At 41.6% G+C, this 16,286-nt stretch overlaps 1 protein-coding gene across 5 annotated transcripts in view; it reads left to right on the forward strand.

Moving 5' to 3' along the window:
• Nucleotides 1–16,286, forward strand: part of PRKG1 (protein kinase cGMP-dependent 1) — a 1,269,228-nt gene that overhangs the window by 1,210,115 nt on the left and 42,827 nt on the right. For all 5 annotated transcript variants that reach the window (XM_058698343.1, XM_058698342.1, XM_058698344.1 and 2 more), the window contains one exon: nucleotides 7,679–7,775. In XM_058698343.1, coding sequence (XP_058554326.1) covers nucleotides 7,679–7,775 — 97 coding nt within the window. The remainder of the gene's footprint in view (nucleotides 1–7,678; nucleotides 7,776–16,286) is intronic.

Consider the following 16,286-nt stretch of genomic DNA (forward strand, 5'->3'; position numbering starts at 1 on the left):
TTTTTCATGGCAATATATATTTATTTAGGTCTTTATTTTAGAAAAAGAAAATTCATCTCAGACTATGTGAAAACGATTTCGCCCTAACCAAAAATCCTTATTGGCCAGCACATTTCGAGCCAACAGTGGGTAGCATATCCTCATTCATCTTTGGCAAATACTACTCCGATGTTTGAATGTTTAAAAAATTATCTTTTAGGCATTAACATTCACTCACTCTGGATCCTTTTATTTAACTGGGGCTCATCCTTGCATTGCCACATCGTAGGCAGAAAGCATAAGAGCTTAACTACAGGAGTCACACTCTGGATGCAAATGTGTAATAAAATACCATATTATTTAAATATACTTCAAGTTTTATGTTTGCCTTTGTTTTTCCAATATCAGAATATTACGAAAACTGCAGACACAGAATCAGATTGTAAAAAGACAACAAGTCCAAACACCTGGCCCGTATGCCTGAGTCTTTGTGACCTTGGCTAAGTCACTTAGCATCTGTGGGCTTAGTTTGTTTTTTAGTTTTTAAAAAGGCAGAGGTTGGGTTAGGTGAGCTCCCAATAGCGTTGATCCAGATTTTGAACCACGATAGTATCGTCAAACTCTGAGATAAAAGTATCTGTAAGGTTGGGCGATTCTCTATTATCTTGTTTAAAAGGAAATTCAGTTTTTTTGGAGCAGGTATAAATACGCCTTGATGTGAGACTCTCACAAGGGTTCTAGCCCTACTTCTGCTGTTTAATTACTGAAACCAACCACTTATCGACCACTGGTCCACCCCCTGGCAAATAGAAGTAAAAAATATTTGTTATCCCATCTCCACAGAGAATCGAGGAGGATAAATTAAATGAGAGAAATTTAGAGCCCTTGCAAGAAAGCCTCAATAGAGACTATTTGCATTACTATCATTCTTATTATGCAGCAGATATGAGAAATGCAATTTTCCTGTGTATTCCTGTTGGCTGTATCTCCTCAAGGAAATGTGTTTGAAAAATAAGTGGAACTATTTAAGGACCAGAGTACTCAAAGAAAAAAAAAAGTCTGTGTTCCTGAAAACCACAATTTTTGAAATCTAGAGAGCAAACTAATGGTATCTCAGATTCCCTGAAGACGAGATTACACTTTCTGGAGAAAATTGACATAATGAAATACTTGATATTCATTAAATTATTTTTAAACTTTTTAGTTCTTTTAAGTTTTGGCCTCTACCGCTGATGGAATACTGACTCTACCGGCCACCTTACCTACGTGCCTTACGGCCAACATGCATGAGAAAACACCCCTTTTGTTTAGAATTTTGGGAATAGGGTTTCTTATGTTGACAGGGAGTCTTGTAAAATGGTTATTTGAAAAACATGATTCTTTCAACAAGAAATAACTCCCTGTTCAAACCTGAAGCTATAAAATGGCCCAGTCTTTTTTCTAATGAAGTCAAAACATGGCAATATATATTTATTATTGGAATATATTTTCCATTTTTAAAGTTTAGTTTATCAAGGTGACTTTTAATAAAGAGTTGAATTAATAAGAGATGATTGATGGCTTGATTACAGATTTAAGAAAGACTATTCATTTTTTATTTGGGTGGCTAAGCTTATTTAACTCCAAACATTTGAGAATCAGGGGAATAAGGACAGGTACCTACTAACTGTTTTTACATATACAAATACAGCACTATAGTACAAGCTCAAACCACGTTTATTTTAAATGTGCAATGTACGGGGCGCCTGGGTGGCTCGGTCAGTTAAACATCCGACTTCGGCTCAGGTCGTGATCTCGCAGTCCGTGAGTTTGAGCCCCGCGTCGGGCTCTGTGCTGACCGCTCAGAGCCTGGAGCCTGTTTCAGATTCTGTGTCTCCCTCTCTCTCTGCCCCTCCCCTGTTCATGGTCTGTCTCTCTCTGTCTCAAAAATAAATAAACGTTAAAAAAAAAAATTCAAATGTGCGATGTTCGTCCAGTTTCCAATTCCACTTTCTCTCTATAAAGTGACTTTTCTGGCTGAATTTCTATTTATTTTATCAGACCTATATATTACTCAGTGAACCAAGCTTTCTGAAATCAGGAACTATTTCTGCATAAATTCTGCACACCAAATTAAGTGTTTATTGAGTAGACGACCAGCATCGTATCTTGGTTATATCACAGACCAGGTATACTTTTGTGCTTAAGGCTCGCTTTCTGAAAGTTCTTCTCTTATCTGAAACCTTCTTGAAAAGGGTTTTAATTATTTCTGTAGGTATTTATAGATTGCAATGCTCTTGGATCACATAAATCTTTTTTAAAAATGATTCCTAGGCGTTTATCTGGACATTTAAGTAAAGATTCGGACACACTATAAAGTTCACTCTTATTAAGTGTATATTGGTTGATACTCCTAAAAAGGCCTAAATGTTGAAGAAATCAGGTCTTGGAAGTACAAAGTCATTGGCAGAGCTGGAACCACAAGTCATTAACTTTTGTCGGTATGCCAGGATGCTCTCCTGTTATTTTTAAGGCCGAAGTAGACACTGTCTGATTGAATCTCATCTTACCTAGTGAAGTTATGGAATGAGAAACGTAGTCCTAAGGTGAGAGTCTGGGTGTTTACTGAAACATTTCATTTTTATAGATTTCCCAAGATGTAAGAAAATGAAACTCAACAAGAAACAAAATATACCCAATAGCGGTTGAGCTCAGGCAAAGCCTTGGTAACTAATTTGCATGTGGATTCGAAGATACTAAGACTTTCTTTGTTTTTTCTTGGAGACTCTTGGAGCAGACTTCTGAAACAATGTGGGTTATAGATGAGTGGAGCTAAGGCAGAGAGGGCCACATTAGCCTTTTGTTCTGCAGGCTCTTAATTACTGGCTTTTGTAACCCATCCAGAACTATTGTTACGTTCCTTTGAATCCTAGAGGCTTACTTTAAAAATGCACATAATATTGTCTGCTTTGTAAAATAATGCTGAGCTATTACTGTTGTTCTAATGACAAGATGATGACAAAATTTTAAGTTCCATACATTTTTGTACTGGGTAGAATCCTCACACGTGGTTTCCGAGAGAGAGAGAGAGAGAGAGAGGAGAGAAGGAGGGAGATTGATTTACTTCTTCATAACGATAGTCAGTCATAAGGTGTAGAACCCAATTCTGTTATTTTGAGATGATGACAGGATTGATTCATGAATATAAGGCAACGATGGAAAAACAAATGTGGTAAATGATGGGGGACACTGGATTCTTACTCCATGGCTTTGTGGAAGCTGGTAATACCAGAAGAGATGGAGAAATGAAGATGGTTATTGTCTATTTCCTAAGGAAAGTGAGCATAATATCATAAAGGTATGTAGCTTTATATATAGAGAGAGAGGTTGAGATTCTTCTCGGACCGTTCTGTTTCTAGACTGTGCTTCTGTGCCTTGGTCTCATCATTTTTACACCTGCTGCTTTACATTTTCATTGCTTTTGGAACTTCTTGGTGTATAGGTAGAAATGAAAAGAACAGGTGAACATGTAGGCAACTGTGTCCCTTGTTATCAGTTCTTTTTTTTTAAGAAAAAGTTTAGTATTTCACCATTTAAAGAGTACCCTGTACAGATTAGCAGTTGTGAATTCTAATCATCCAGAGCCCCAGCTAAATAACATGGTCAGGACTGTTTGAGAAATGATATGTTATCTCTGTCTCCTTCACCCAACACAACTTATTGTGTATACAATTCATTGTATAGTTATTTTTGTGTTGTAGGGTTTTGTAAGCTCCCTGACACATGCAAAAAAAGACATGTCGCTATTTGCACTTTTCTGAGAAGAGAACCCATAGATTTCACCCCATACTAAAATAATACTAACAATATCCTTTTTTTTTTTTTTTAATTTTTTTTTTAACGTTTATTTATTTTTGAGACAGAGAGAGACAGAGCATGAACGGGGGAGGGGCAGAGAGAGAGGGAGACACAGAATCGGAAACAGGCTCCAGGCTCCGAGCCATCTGCCCAGAGCCTGACGCGGGGCTCGAACTCACGGACCGCGAGATCGTGACCTGGCTGAAGTCGGACGCTTAACCGACTGCGCCACCCAGGCGCCCCACTAACAATATCCTTTTGAAAAATTAGTATCTCAACCTGAGTTGAGAACCATTAGAAAAGAGACTTTGTACACCTTTGTGGATTTTAAGCAACTACACATGGAGAACTTTGTGTCTTACTGATAGGAATTTCCCCCTAGCATCTGGCTGTTGTCCCTTTCATAAGCACTATGGCACAGATGAATTTTAGACTTGCACAGGGGCGCCTGGGTGGCTCAGTCGGTTGAGCGACTGACTTCAGCTCAGGTCATGATCTCACAGTTTGTGAGTTCGAGCCCCACGTCGGGCTCTGTGCCGACAGCTAGGAGCCTGGAGCCTACTTCAGATTCAGTGTCTCCCTCTCTCTCTGCCCCTTCCCCACTCCTGCTCTGTCTCTCTCTCTGTCTCAGAAATAAAGATTTTTTAAAAAAAAAAAATTTTAATGATTAAAAAAAAAATGAATTGCACAAAGCTGGGCCTTGTTCCTTGGACCTGTATCCCATTAAGAACTTGGGTTCTACACCGACTTCCTTCAGGCAAAAGAAGTTTAGTTAATAGAACAACAACCATTGACTTAACCAATTTATTTAGTCTCCTTTCCCACTCAAACTTTTACCAACTCATTAACAAGCAGAACAGAATTGATGGATTCAAATTATCTTCAAATAATCTCTGAGTAAAAAGAAAGAAAGAAAATGTCTCTCCAAGTTATGAGCAAGAGGGGTTGCCTGAAGAAGCTAAGTCATCTGTAGTTTTTCTTATACGGGTTCCTTCTAGTGGTGATTTCCACATTAAAAAAGAAGTTATTAATCCAAAAAGTTATTCAAAAAAGAAAAGTAGACAGGGTCTCTGTGATGATGTAACTCTTGTCCATAAAGAGTAATCTGAATGAAAAATAAATACATATAGAATATTAAGCAACTAATATTCCCTTGGTGGGAAAGAAAAAAAAACCACTGTGATAGCATTCCCGCTTTGTTTGGCCTCCCTGAGAATCAGAACCTGGCATGAATAGAATGGAATAGAACATCAGGAGTATATTATCCAAAGGCCCCTCAAAATGTATCTCACCAACCACCAGATAAAATCACCCTACTAGGTGGTATTTTAACAAGTCACCAAGCAGTATTGGCAAAGTAATTAGCAAAGATGAACAAAGTATGATGACAGTGACAGTGTTACCCATCTCTTTTCATTAAAACATGAAATATTTTATGTAATGGTAATTGTGCTTACAGTGTGTGGAACAGTGTATGTTTAAGTGGATTGTGATGGCTACAGAGAAAATATCTACCATTTAACATGAGATGTAATTCGTCCATCCCATTAATGAAAATACCATCTGTAATTAGTCAAATAGTAAGCATAAAGTCAAGAGGATTTTGCTGTAGAAATTTCAACACAAAATAGCCACCTTATGACTTCTGCAGTCTCCGTGTGTGTGTGTGTGTGTGTGTGTGTGTGTGTGTGTGTGTTTTGGCAACATTGCCTTTTTTTTTTTTCGAGCTGTGTTAGCCATTACAGAACTAGTGGTCATTTCAAAGGGTCTAGGATCCAAGGGCAGGAGGCCAGACCACGTTGTGAGAGGCCCCAACACTCTTGGCATGAACACATCCCCCTGAGACTCATCAGGCAGCCACTGATGTCCCAGGACCACTTTAACCCACCCCAAAATGTTTCTATGGTTTCTGCAGTTCCTGAGGCTTCTTGGTTGGACCTATATAGCCCTCTACCCTTGCTGTGAATCAGAATCGCTGAGGGAGCTTTAAAAAAATACAGATATTTGGGTCCTGTTTGCAAAGATTTCAGAATCACTCGGTGTGTGGTGGGACTCAGATGAAATGGTTCCTGATAGATGCCCAGGAGGTTCCAACAAAGGGCTGAAGGTCACATGTGTAGATGTGTCACCAGCCTAACTTTACGGAGCCCAAGTGTAAGAGTCCAAAAGTATCTTCAGGAGCTGTGAGAACACCACACTGTAAATATATAAAATGCTATCAAAATAGCCTGAGTTTACCCTCTTCATATCTGAGTTTCTCAATCCAGCAGGCACATAGGATATTATTCAAAAACAGTCTCTTTAAGAATCTGACTATCTGGCCTGCCAGGAAATGCTTGACCACATAGAAACTGTCACAGGGTCTGATCCCAACAGATGTCCTTGGAAAGCACCTGTTGAAGTGAACTCTGCCCTTTAAATGGGATGGAGTTTTAATTTTCCAGAAGTAGTGGGCCCGTTGGAATGCTAGAAATGCCCATTTGCTGCTTATGTCCATTCTAGTAAACCACCTCCTGAACTGTGAAGCTAATCTCCTGGTTGTGTCGATAATGAGAGAAGTCTACAGATGCCCTCAGGATTGGCCAGCTGCCTCGTCTATAGGGGTTTATTAGAGGGAGCTGAGTTCATGTAACCAGCCAGTCATGAAACCAGGTTGTCTCGAGAGTCTGTCAAGAATTGTTCGAATCTGGGACTGTGGTGGTAGATTGGAGAACGTTAAAATGTCACCTAGAAACTTCACCTTCCTCCCAAGTGGAGAGTCTAATGTGTGTTCGATTACAAGGGAGGAGCTAAAGTGTTACACGGCTTAATGCCAAATACGCCTTCGGGTGGCTGTGTCCAAAACCTGACAGAAACGAGCAGTGCCCGTGTCACCATCTCAAAGGTATATCATCATGTCTATCTATAGCGTGGACAGAGCCAGGGACCGCCTGGCCGAAGGTCACGGGTTACGCATAGCTGTGCAAATACTTGATTACTGAGACAGCTGTATCACTCCCTGACCTGACATCAGTGAGACATTAGTGACATGACTGTTATGCCTTCCTGCCCTTTCTAAAAATAGTAGGGCCTTTGACAAGAAGATATTTTGAGCGTCTCGTCAGGGGAAGCCTATCCTGGCCACTCGCATGGGTCGGATCGGCACGGGGCACAGTTAGACTTTGGGAGCACAGCCCTCGCTTCTCCTCTCGTATAAGGAGCTGGCAAAGATAAAGACACTGGGACTCCCGGCTCAGAAGCCGTGGGTACACATGAACGGAGGAGGACACTTTTTAGGAATGTGAATGGGCTTCCGAAACCCTCCGTTTCGGACATTCGCACCCCTGTCCTCAGCTTTTCGGATCTGTTTTCATAAACCCCGGCTGTGATGTCACTCCAGGGACCTCGGTGATCTTGCCGCTTTCAGTGGATACTAACAGGAGCCACTGGCAGCCTGTGGATAAGGGCGACTAATGAGAAACTGCCGTCCCCCAGCGGGACGGCCAAAACCAAACCCAGCAAAACCACAAATCCCCAAGCAGAACCAAAAAAGAACCACCCCAGCCATCCGTGCTCACAGGAAGACGCGCAGGAAAGCACTGCGATGTGACTTTGGTCTGGTAACTGGATTTATCGGTCACGTGACTGGCAGGCACCAGGTACCTGGTCTCATTCTCCTCTGACCCACAAGTGCAAATCTTGGTTATTCTGCACCACTGGGACCAAAACATTATGATGGTGAGGACACAGAGACTCTAAAAGCAAAGATGGAATCTGAGCAGGTAAACCCTGTGCCACAGGCCTGTCATCCCGGGGCGGTCGTGTGTGGTTCTCGTGTTTGCACCTCTAAGAAATTTCCGTTTTTTCGCATCAAAAAATCCAGATACGAAGCTGAAGCCGCTTTCTTCGCCAACCTGAAGCTGTCTGACTTCAACATCATCGACACCCTTGGAGTCGGGGGCTTCGGACGAGTGGAGCTGGTAGGTGACTCTTCTTTACGTGCTCTTGAGAGCCCCTCTCCCTCCTGTATCTGTGCTCCTCGATTAAGATCTCTCTCTGCTCTGCTCTCTCCTCGTTAAGTATGATCGTTCCCGAATCGCGACCATATGCTTTCATGTCAGTCCGTCCGAGTAGGCAGCAGTTACCATGAGCTGTATATGATGTAGACTAGCAGTGAAATCATCAATCCACTTTAGAAAATCGTCTTCCTAGGAAATGAGAGGTAAACACGTTAACATAACGAGGAGCCATAAAGTACTTTCTATCCAGCTGATACTCTCTGGCCTCTACTTCCTTAGTTCTGAACGGGGCTCACCGACTTAGTCATGTGCCCTAACACATGTACACACACACACACACACACACATATATACGTATATACACATATACGTATATATGTTATATATAGATATATACATAATATAACACGTATATATGTCTCATTTCCTTTATATTTAAATTTACATTCTAATTATTGTAGCTAGGGTGCATGATTAAGTGAGTGAGCACTGTTCGGAACTAAGGAAGGAAATAAATGAGTCAAATCTGTTTATCCTCTGTTTATCTTCTATCTGATTAAAGATCTTTACCAGTGCTTTAAGACTTTAAAAATCACATAAATGAAGTAGTAAGTCTGTGATTCTGGATTTGCAAGCACCTAGTCAGGTTATAGGGACTGTGTTTTATATAATCATATTAGATAACACGGTTTGAATATTTCACACCCATTCATGTCATACAGGTAAGTGTTAGGGTGATGAGGACACATTGGTGCAAGTCTATTCATTAAACACGTTGCGTGAATGTGGCGTGAACCGAATAAAAGCATACTCTGTTGTGCCTTTGAAATACGCATTTAAGAACTGATGTATTATAACATAAACTGGAAAAAAAATGTATTCGGTGACCGAGTTGCTGCATTCCAAGACTGTGTGGGTAGAAACCCTATTTGGGAGGCAGATTCATTTTCACCTCCCTGCTGCATGGAGGCGTCCCTGATACCAGAAACCAGTACAGTATGTTAGGAACTCCCTGTAGAGTGCAGTAAACAGTTCCTGTTGCCATCAGGGGACTAGAAATCCCCTTCCATCAGAGTAGACTGAGCCAGCGCTGTCTCCGATGTTTGTCCATTTGTGCCGTAGTTGGGATTTCTGGCTTTGACAGGCAGGAAAAAATGGTATTTACCTAAACATTAGACAAGACAACTTTGGAGCCATAATGTGTTTCATTGAACTTGCGCTATGCTTCCGTTAACACTGGTTGGAGACACCATAGTTATATGGCTTCTGATTTGACTGCTGATTCATAGTGAGATTTTAGGTTACAGGAATACAAATTAAGGGCCTGGGAAAACTTGTTTTTCTGAATTCTGCCAGTTAACGCAGTCTTAGTTTTCTTTTTTCAAGAACTTTGATTTTGCGACCAAATATAACTGTTCGTAGAGCTAGTGAAGATTTATTACCGGTGTTCAATTTTACTCGGGGTGTTGGGACGTATAAACAGGTCAGGGGGTAGAGCTCCCTGCCAGGAAGAGCTTATGGTCTGGTGTGTTTATTTACTGAGCTGCGCATGTCTCAACCCCTTTCTGAATGAGGCACTATAAAGGACAGAATTCCTAGAGTTTGATTTTCTGACTTGTAGTTTCTTAAATATATTTTTTCAAAGACCGTGGACAAATTGTTGTTTTCATTAACATTTACATTACAAATGTGTGGACTCCTGGAGGTCTGAGAATTTCAAGTTGGGGACCTTAAGTTACCAGTGAGATATTTTAGGAAATATAGGAGTTTACTTAGGATGTTTGAAATACTGAAAATTGTTCATAGACACTGAAACCCACTTTATGCTAAACAATCAAATGCCAAGCTTACAGTAGAAAACCTCTAGAAAGCTCCGTCAAAAATGTTTGAGGAAGCACAACTAACCAGAAAATTAGAGAAGGTACACACACACACACACACACACACACAATATGTGTCCCAGGAGAGACAGTCAAGTGTAGTTCAGTCTAATTTTCTTCTTCTCCTGGATGATTACATTTTACTCTTCTACACAGATGTTTATAGGCTAATGAACACCATAACCTCAGGAATTAATTTGAGTTGGAGCCCAGTTTGTAAAAACATTAGATATGCCTGTAAATGATAAATCCCTAATAGGCCCCGAGGCACAACCACATATATTAGAAAAGAGGCACATGTTTTTAACCTCGGAAGTGACATGACGATCTTGTGTCATTTTGCACTTCCCCCCAAAAATACCGTAGGAGCATCTGAACACCCAGACTGTCTTGACTGTTCAGTGTGGCCTGGCCGTGCAGGTGATCCCTGTTGCCTACCATCCACTGCCTCCTCCCTGCCTGGTAATCCTAGTTATTGTGTGTGGAACATATTCTTCGCTGTGATTTTTCATTTTTTACACGTATTCAGTGAAGCCAGAATTTGAGGAGTTTGGCCTCAACACTCTGACTGTAATTACACGTACTGTTGTCCTAGCGTGTGGTCAATCACCATGAACCATGGCTCAGGAGACAGTAGTGAATCTTTCGAGCAGCACCCACACCATTCATAGTTCAGAGGAGAAGGCAGAGCCCAGTTCTGTTGTGATGATAGAACTCTTCACTCTCTCCTGAGAATGACGTATGCAAGAAAATTCTATCACTCTTGGGGCGCCTGGGTGGCGCAGTCGGTTAAGTGTCCGACTTCAGCCAGGTCACGATCTCGCGGTCCGTGAGTTCGAGCCCCGCGTCGGGCTCTGTGCTGACGGCTCGGAGCCTGGAGCCTGTTTCCGATTCTGTGTCTCCCTCTCTCTCTGCCCCTTCCCCGTTCATGCTCTGTCTCTCTCTGTCCCAAAAATAAATAAAAAACGTTGAAAAAAAAATTTTTTTTAAAAAGAAAATTCTATCACTCTTACAGAGCAAAAAGGGTAAGCGGTAGCACCTTCCCATGGATTCATGTCACGTACGTATGTGCTCAGTACTGTACCAAGTGTCTAAAGTGGATATCTTGAACCTACCAATCCTTAGTTCAGCAATGATGTTGATCAGGTAAATAACAAGATAAAAAATATACCCCATTACACTTTAATTTCATAATAATATTTTTAAAAATTTTCCCAGGTATAGATTATAAGAATGTAAACTCTTAGGTTGAGTGTAAAGAATTAAATTTGAGTTTTTGAACGCCATTTCCCGGCAGAACTAAGTTAGGAGTTTTCTTATTTGACACACGGATTAGGTTTGTGTTTTTTTGCATAGTGACGCTCTTCAGAGCCTTCGTAGCATTTCTTAATTTTTATTATTTACATCAATTTAGGTGAATTGAGATGCAGGAGGATATTTCAGGCGGGGGAATTGCTAAATAGTTGACTGCCAATGTTTGTAGAGGAGAACGTAATTTTGCCACAAAACAGAAACTCAGGTATTTGTTCAGTGATGAGGTCAGAAGCTTGAAGAAACTGTCTTATGTGCATGAGAATTCTCTAAAGCTATTAAGTCTATTTCATAAATACCTTTAGCGTAACTGATTTTAATGAGTTGAATATCAGACGTGTCCCGTTCACAGCTATTACCTTTGGGAAGCCATCCATACTGCTTTCCTTTCGTTATCTGGCAGAAACCACATTTTCTGACCATTTTTTTTTTTATTTTGAAGAATGGGCCTTCTCATTTGTTCAGTGCTGCCTGTTTATCTTCCAGAAGACCACATTCCATTTATAAGTACTTTCAGCAAAAGAACCCTGCTTTTTTATAGATGATTTACTCATTAAAGCAGGAAGCTCTGCTGGAAGATACCTTGGTAATCCTCTTAATTTACCAGGCATGACTGCAAAACAAGGAGAATGATTTTACAATCACAAATGAAAATTAGTCCTGTTGCTCTATGGTCACGTTCCTGATTTCCTCTACTTTTCCTCTTGTCAGAGGGCTGCTGGCTTTTCAGAATAGATTTGCACACATTGGATTTTGGAACCTGGCCATGCTGATGTGGTTGCTCTGGACAACCACAGATATTTAATCTTTGTATGCAGCAATCCAGAGCCTCCCAAAGTGGAGAAAATGGAGGGACGCAGACATGGAAGATGTAATCCCTGTCTTCTTGGATTGTTTTCTGTCTGTATCATTTATTCCATATTTATACAGCGGGTTGTCTACTGGGACATACACAGTGTGAAGTAAAATAGCCATTGCCTCTAGGGACTCAGTTTACTGGGAAGGACAGTCATGGAAACGAATAAATAATCCAATAATCAAAGTATGGAGCAGCCTGTGGTTGGTGCTTGGGAGAGCAAGACATCTTGGAGGAAGTGGCGTTTGTAAGACAGGAGAGTTAGGGCCTCTACATGAAGACCCTGAAGCTTTCCAGTACACTCTTATAAAATGCAACAACTGCAGGGTAGTTGATCGACAAACTGGTATTAGTGATGTTTTTTAACGAATATTACTTCCTTACTAAAGTAAGCCTTTCGTTTGAACGCTGCTTTGTGATCTTCAGATTGGCCCACATCCAGTATATAATTTTACCTTTTTGAGGCACAATCTGCTTTTACCAGAAGGAAGTCAGGATTCATGCAAAGAAGGAGCCTAGGACCCCGGAGTCCGTGAAAGGGCTGCTGTTACGGCCCAGAACTACCTATTTGGTTTTTAACTTGAGGTTCTTTCTGTCCTTCTGGCTTCTCGATTATCACACCAACAGCGGCCCCCGCAATGCGATTGAACCAATGTTGTCACGTATCCACCTTCGTTTTAAAAAGAAGAAAGATTTCTTCTTGAATTCTAGAACCTGTAATAGACATAAACGTGGAACAGACGCTGTGATCACCCACTGTTCACATCTGCTTCTGTCAAACCTTCAGAGGCTCTTCCTTCTCCGAATCTTTTGCTGTTCTTCAGCGGTTAAAATGTCTCTGCAGAAACAATGGCGACGATAAAATCAGACATTATAACGTAGTAGCAAAAGCAAGAGCTCCGGAATCAGACCTTCTGGATTCAGATTTTAGCAGCTGTGTATGCTCTGTCATTTGCTCAGGAGTCACTAGCTTCCGAGCCTCAGTTTCCCCATCTCCAAAATGAGGATAATAATAGGCTTTGAGCCACCCAAGGTCACAAAGACTAAACGAGTTAACGCCCCCACATAGCGTCGCACATCCTAGGTCAGTAAGTGGTGCGATGTTACTCCTGTTAGATTATTATTAAAATATGCTAATGATAGCTATTTATCATTCCCAGCTATACCCACAGGAAAAGAAGGGAAGGGAATAATTTTACTCTTTTTTCCTCCCTTGCTCTGCCGAGTCCCGACAGTACAAACGTTTCTCAGCCATAAGAAAGAACCTGAGGTCTTCAAATGACCCCAGTAATGGTGTCTATCAAATCCCCCCCCCCCCACCAACTGTGAATGCTCCTTACTTTGGTACCGGTCATGAGTGGAGGCGGGACACGATTTCCAGTCTTGCTCACGCTGAGCCTTCACATGCCCCAAGTTTCTTGCGTTTATCTGTCTTCTCGGTTGTAAAGGGCCAGCTCTTAACCTCTCGACGGGAAATAGTTTCAGGTGCAGTCCGCTGAATCCTATCCAGTGTCTCCGCAGCCTTCTTAAACCACGGAACCCTGACCGGGCCTAATGGGGGCCTGGCTGTTGCCAAGTGGACCACACAGGTCACCTCTCCTCTGTTCTGTGACCCAGCGCAGGAGGGGGCAATGTGGCAGAAGTCACAGGCCACGCCCCACACAGGTCACAGGGCCATAAGGATCCGTGGCACTCTTGTGGCCTTTTTGCCAGCTGCGTGGCTCCGGGCCAGGCCTGGAGGGCTGTGTCCACCAAGGCAAAACGAACGGATGATTAAGCAAGAAATTAGGCGATAAATCCATTGCTCTGTCAGCAGAGTTCTGTTTCATCGTTACGAAAGGCGAACAGCTTAACTCCAAAGGGAAACCCCACGTAAGACGAAAACATTTCGAAAGCTTCCTGACTGCCAAGCCACACGGCAGTGAAATAGAATAGCTGTGGGATCGCCGGGTGGCATTGCCACTTGTGGCCACGGTGATTTAGTGCGGAGGATGCCTGGGGAAACCCTCCTGCCCTCTGTGACCCCGAGTGAGCGCAGACTCTCCACTCCTTGACAACTCCCAGCCTGCCTCGTTTTAATGCTTTTCCCTCGCCAGTACTCGAGCCGGTTTATTATGAAAGAGACCCTTCTCATGGTAGATTTATTCCTCAAAAGGATATAAGTGGACACACGTGATTTATTGTGATACATAGCAGTGATTTCTAAGAAAGTCATTCGGCTAGCTGATGAAAATCCGATTCGGGAAACACGCACAGTCACAACATACTGCGTCTCCTAAGATGGCCGACCGCACTCTCACACGTAGTGAAGTCTGTCTGTGGATGCTATGCCAGTCACGTTGTGCATTACTTCCTCTTGTCACTGCAGAATATATTTGTTACAAGAGACGTGACACAGGTCGGTCCACCCAATGACTGCGAAGAATCACTTGCTTACGCATCTTTTGAAATGACCAATTTTATATCCCATCTGTAGAAATGAGTATTTCTCATTAAAAGGATTTTGAATCAGGGTCCTGAAGTAAATTAAAATGTCCCTTTCTCCTCCAAAGCTGCGTTTGATTCTAGAAAGATGAATGGAAATCTAGAAGGCAGCAGGCATGTCTTCCTGAGGGTTAAGATATCGGTGATAAGAGAGTATATCCAGAAGTTAACATTTTGGTCACACTTGCCTTTATGTTTTCTGTGACATCCATTTGCTTTCATTTTTTTTTTAAGTTAGTGAATTTATGGGCACATCACAGTCAGCAAAGATTTATCTATTATACAATCCCTAAATATTTTTAGGGGGATAGAGAAATAGCAGAAGTGATTTCTGCCCTTAAGGAATTTCTCCCTTCTCATAAAAAAGAAAGTAAGACTAACGCGTATGAAAAGTAACATATGACATCCTTTAGTATTGTATTAACTTCTAAATTCTGCAGAAAGGTTCTCGGTGTTTCAGAAAGTGGGAGACCATTTGGAGCTGATTGCGTAGAAGAGGCCACAAGAAAACAAAGACTGAAGCCAGGGCTTAGGGACTAGGTTGGCTTTAAGGGAGCAGCTGGGGAAAAGGCCATTCGAGGCAAAGGTTGCAACACAGAGGGCCACGTGTCTTCACAGGCCACAGAAGCGAGTGGCAGGCTCGCTCAGGGGGTGTGTGAAGGAAGCGGTAAGAGGTGCCCGTAGCCCATCAGTGGCGGGGGGGGGGGGGTCGCTGTGTTCTGTTCTGAAAGGAGGTTAGATGTGAAAGCACTGGGCATTTTTTGGGCATGAGGTCAAGTACTGAAAACATATAAAACACAGACTCAGCTCTCAGCTACCACCTGTGAATAAAAGAATACGCTATAACGTGACTCGACAGGCTATTTTTAGGTGGGGCCACTGCCAAAGTAAACATCATCATGTCTCTTCTGAATAAGGTAGTTTGCTTTGTGCCAAGATGTAGTGTGTGTCCCTGACAATTTCACATCAACACTTTCCAAGAGGAATCCCATTCATGAGAAGGAAAAACCCTCCCTTTGTCTATGTTAGTAATGTTGAAAATAGCCAGGCCTTTAAAATGAAATGGTTGATCTTGTTTTGTGGGGAAGAAATAGGAAATAGTCATTCTGCATGTTTCAGTGTAGTTCATCAGCTGTACACATTTAATTTATTGCCAATTCATTCTTGTCCCTCGTCTTAATATCCCCCGTTGTCATTTACATATACAACATTCTAGCTTGAGTATTGAGCTCTGAGATCAGGAGCTTCTGGGGGTCGGATGGCTTGGTTCTTAGCCCCTGACGCCAGCCAGCCTTCCAAGTTCATGGTAAGAGCAGAGAGACCATCAAGACCCAAAAGGAATCAAAATAAGCTCAACCAAAGGGAGCCGCTGTGTGACCGTAGCTCCAATTCTCCCTCCATTTGGACAGAGCGGCTTAAATGTTTAATGGGACTGGTTTCCGTAAATTAAGTTAGCATGAGCAAAAAAATACTAAATACATGTCGAACTGGCTTAACTACATTTGAAATGTATTATATTTATGCAAAATCTTGTGAAAAGTTTCAAGTGTAAAAACGAGGAAGGAGTCACCCTATTTATTTAATATCAGAAAGGGTGAAGTTCAAGTATAACATCTATCAAGATATGAAGATCCAATTATAAACCTTTTGATAAAGATTCTTCCAGTATGTAACAGAAACATTATGACATTACTTATGCCCTGTGTCTCAAAAGTATGACGAGAACACAAACATTTTCATGAATTACGCTGATCACATCTCAGAGAGTTGAATATTGCAATATGTGATTCTGTTTCATATCCACTCATTTTAAAGCTTCACAGAGTCAATAAAGGAAAGAAATTGAAGTGTCAACTTGTGAGTTTCAGCTCCATCTATGTGAAATTTGAGGTTATAAGTGTGCTTTAAGTATTAGAGTAAGTTGAATTATGTGACATATTT

The sequence above is a fragment of the Neofelis nebulosa genome, chromosome 13 (genome assembly GCF_028018385.1).
Source record: "Neofelis nebulosa isolate mNeoNeb1 chromosome 13, mNeoNeb1.pri, whole genome shotgun sequence".
Classification (NCBI taxonomy): domain Eukaryota; kingdom Metazoa; phylum Chordata; class Mammalia; order Carnivora; family Felidae; genus Neofelis; species Neofelis nebulosa.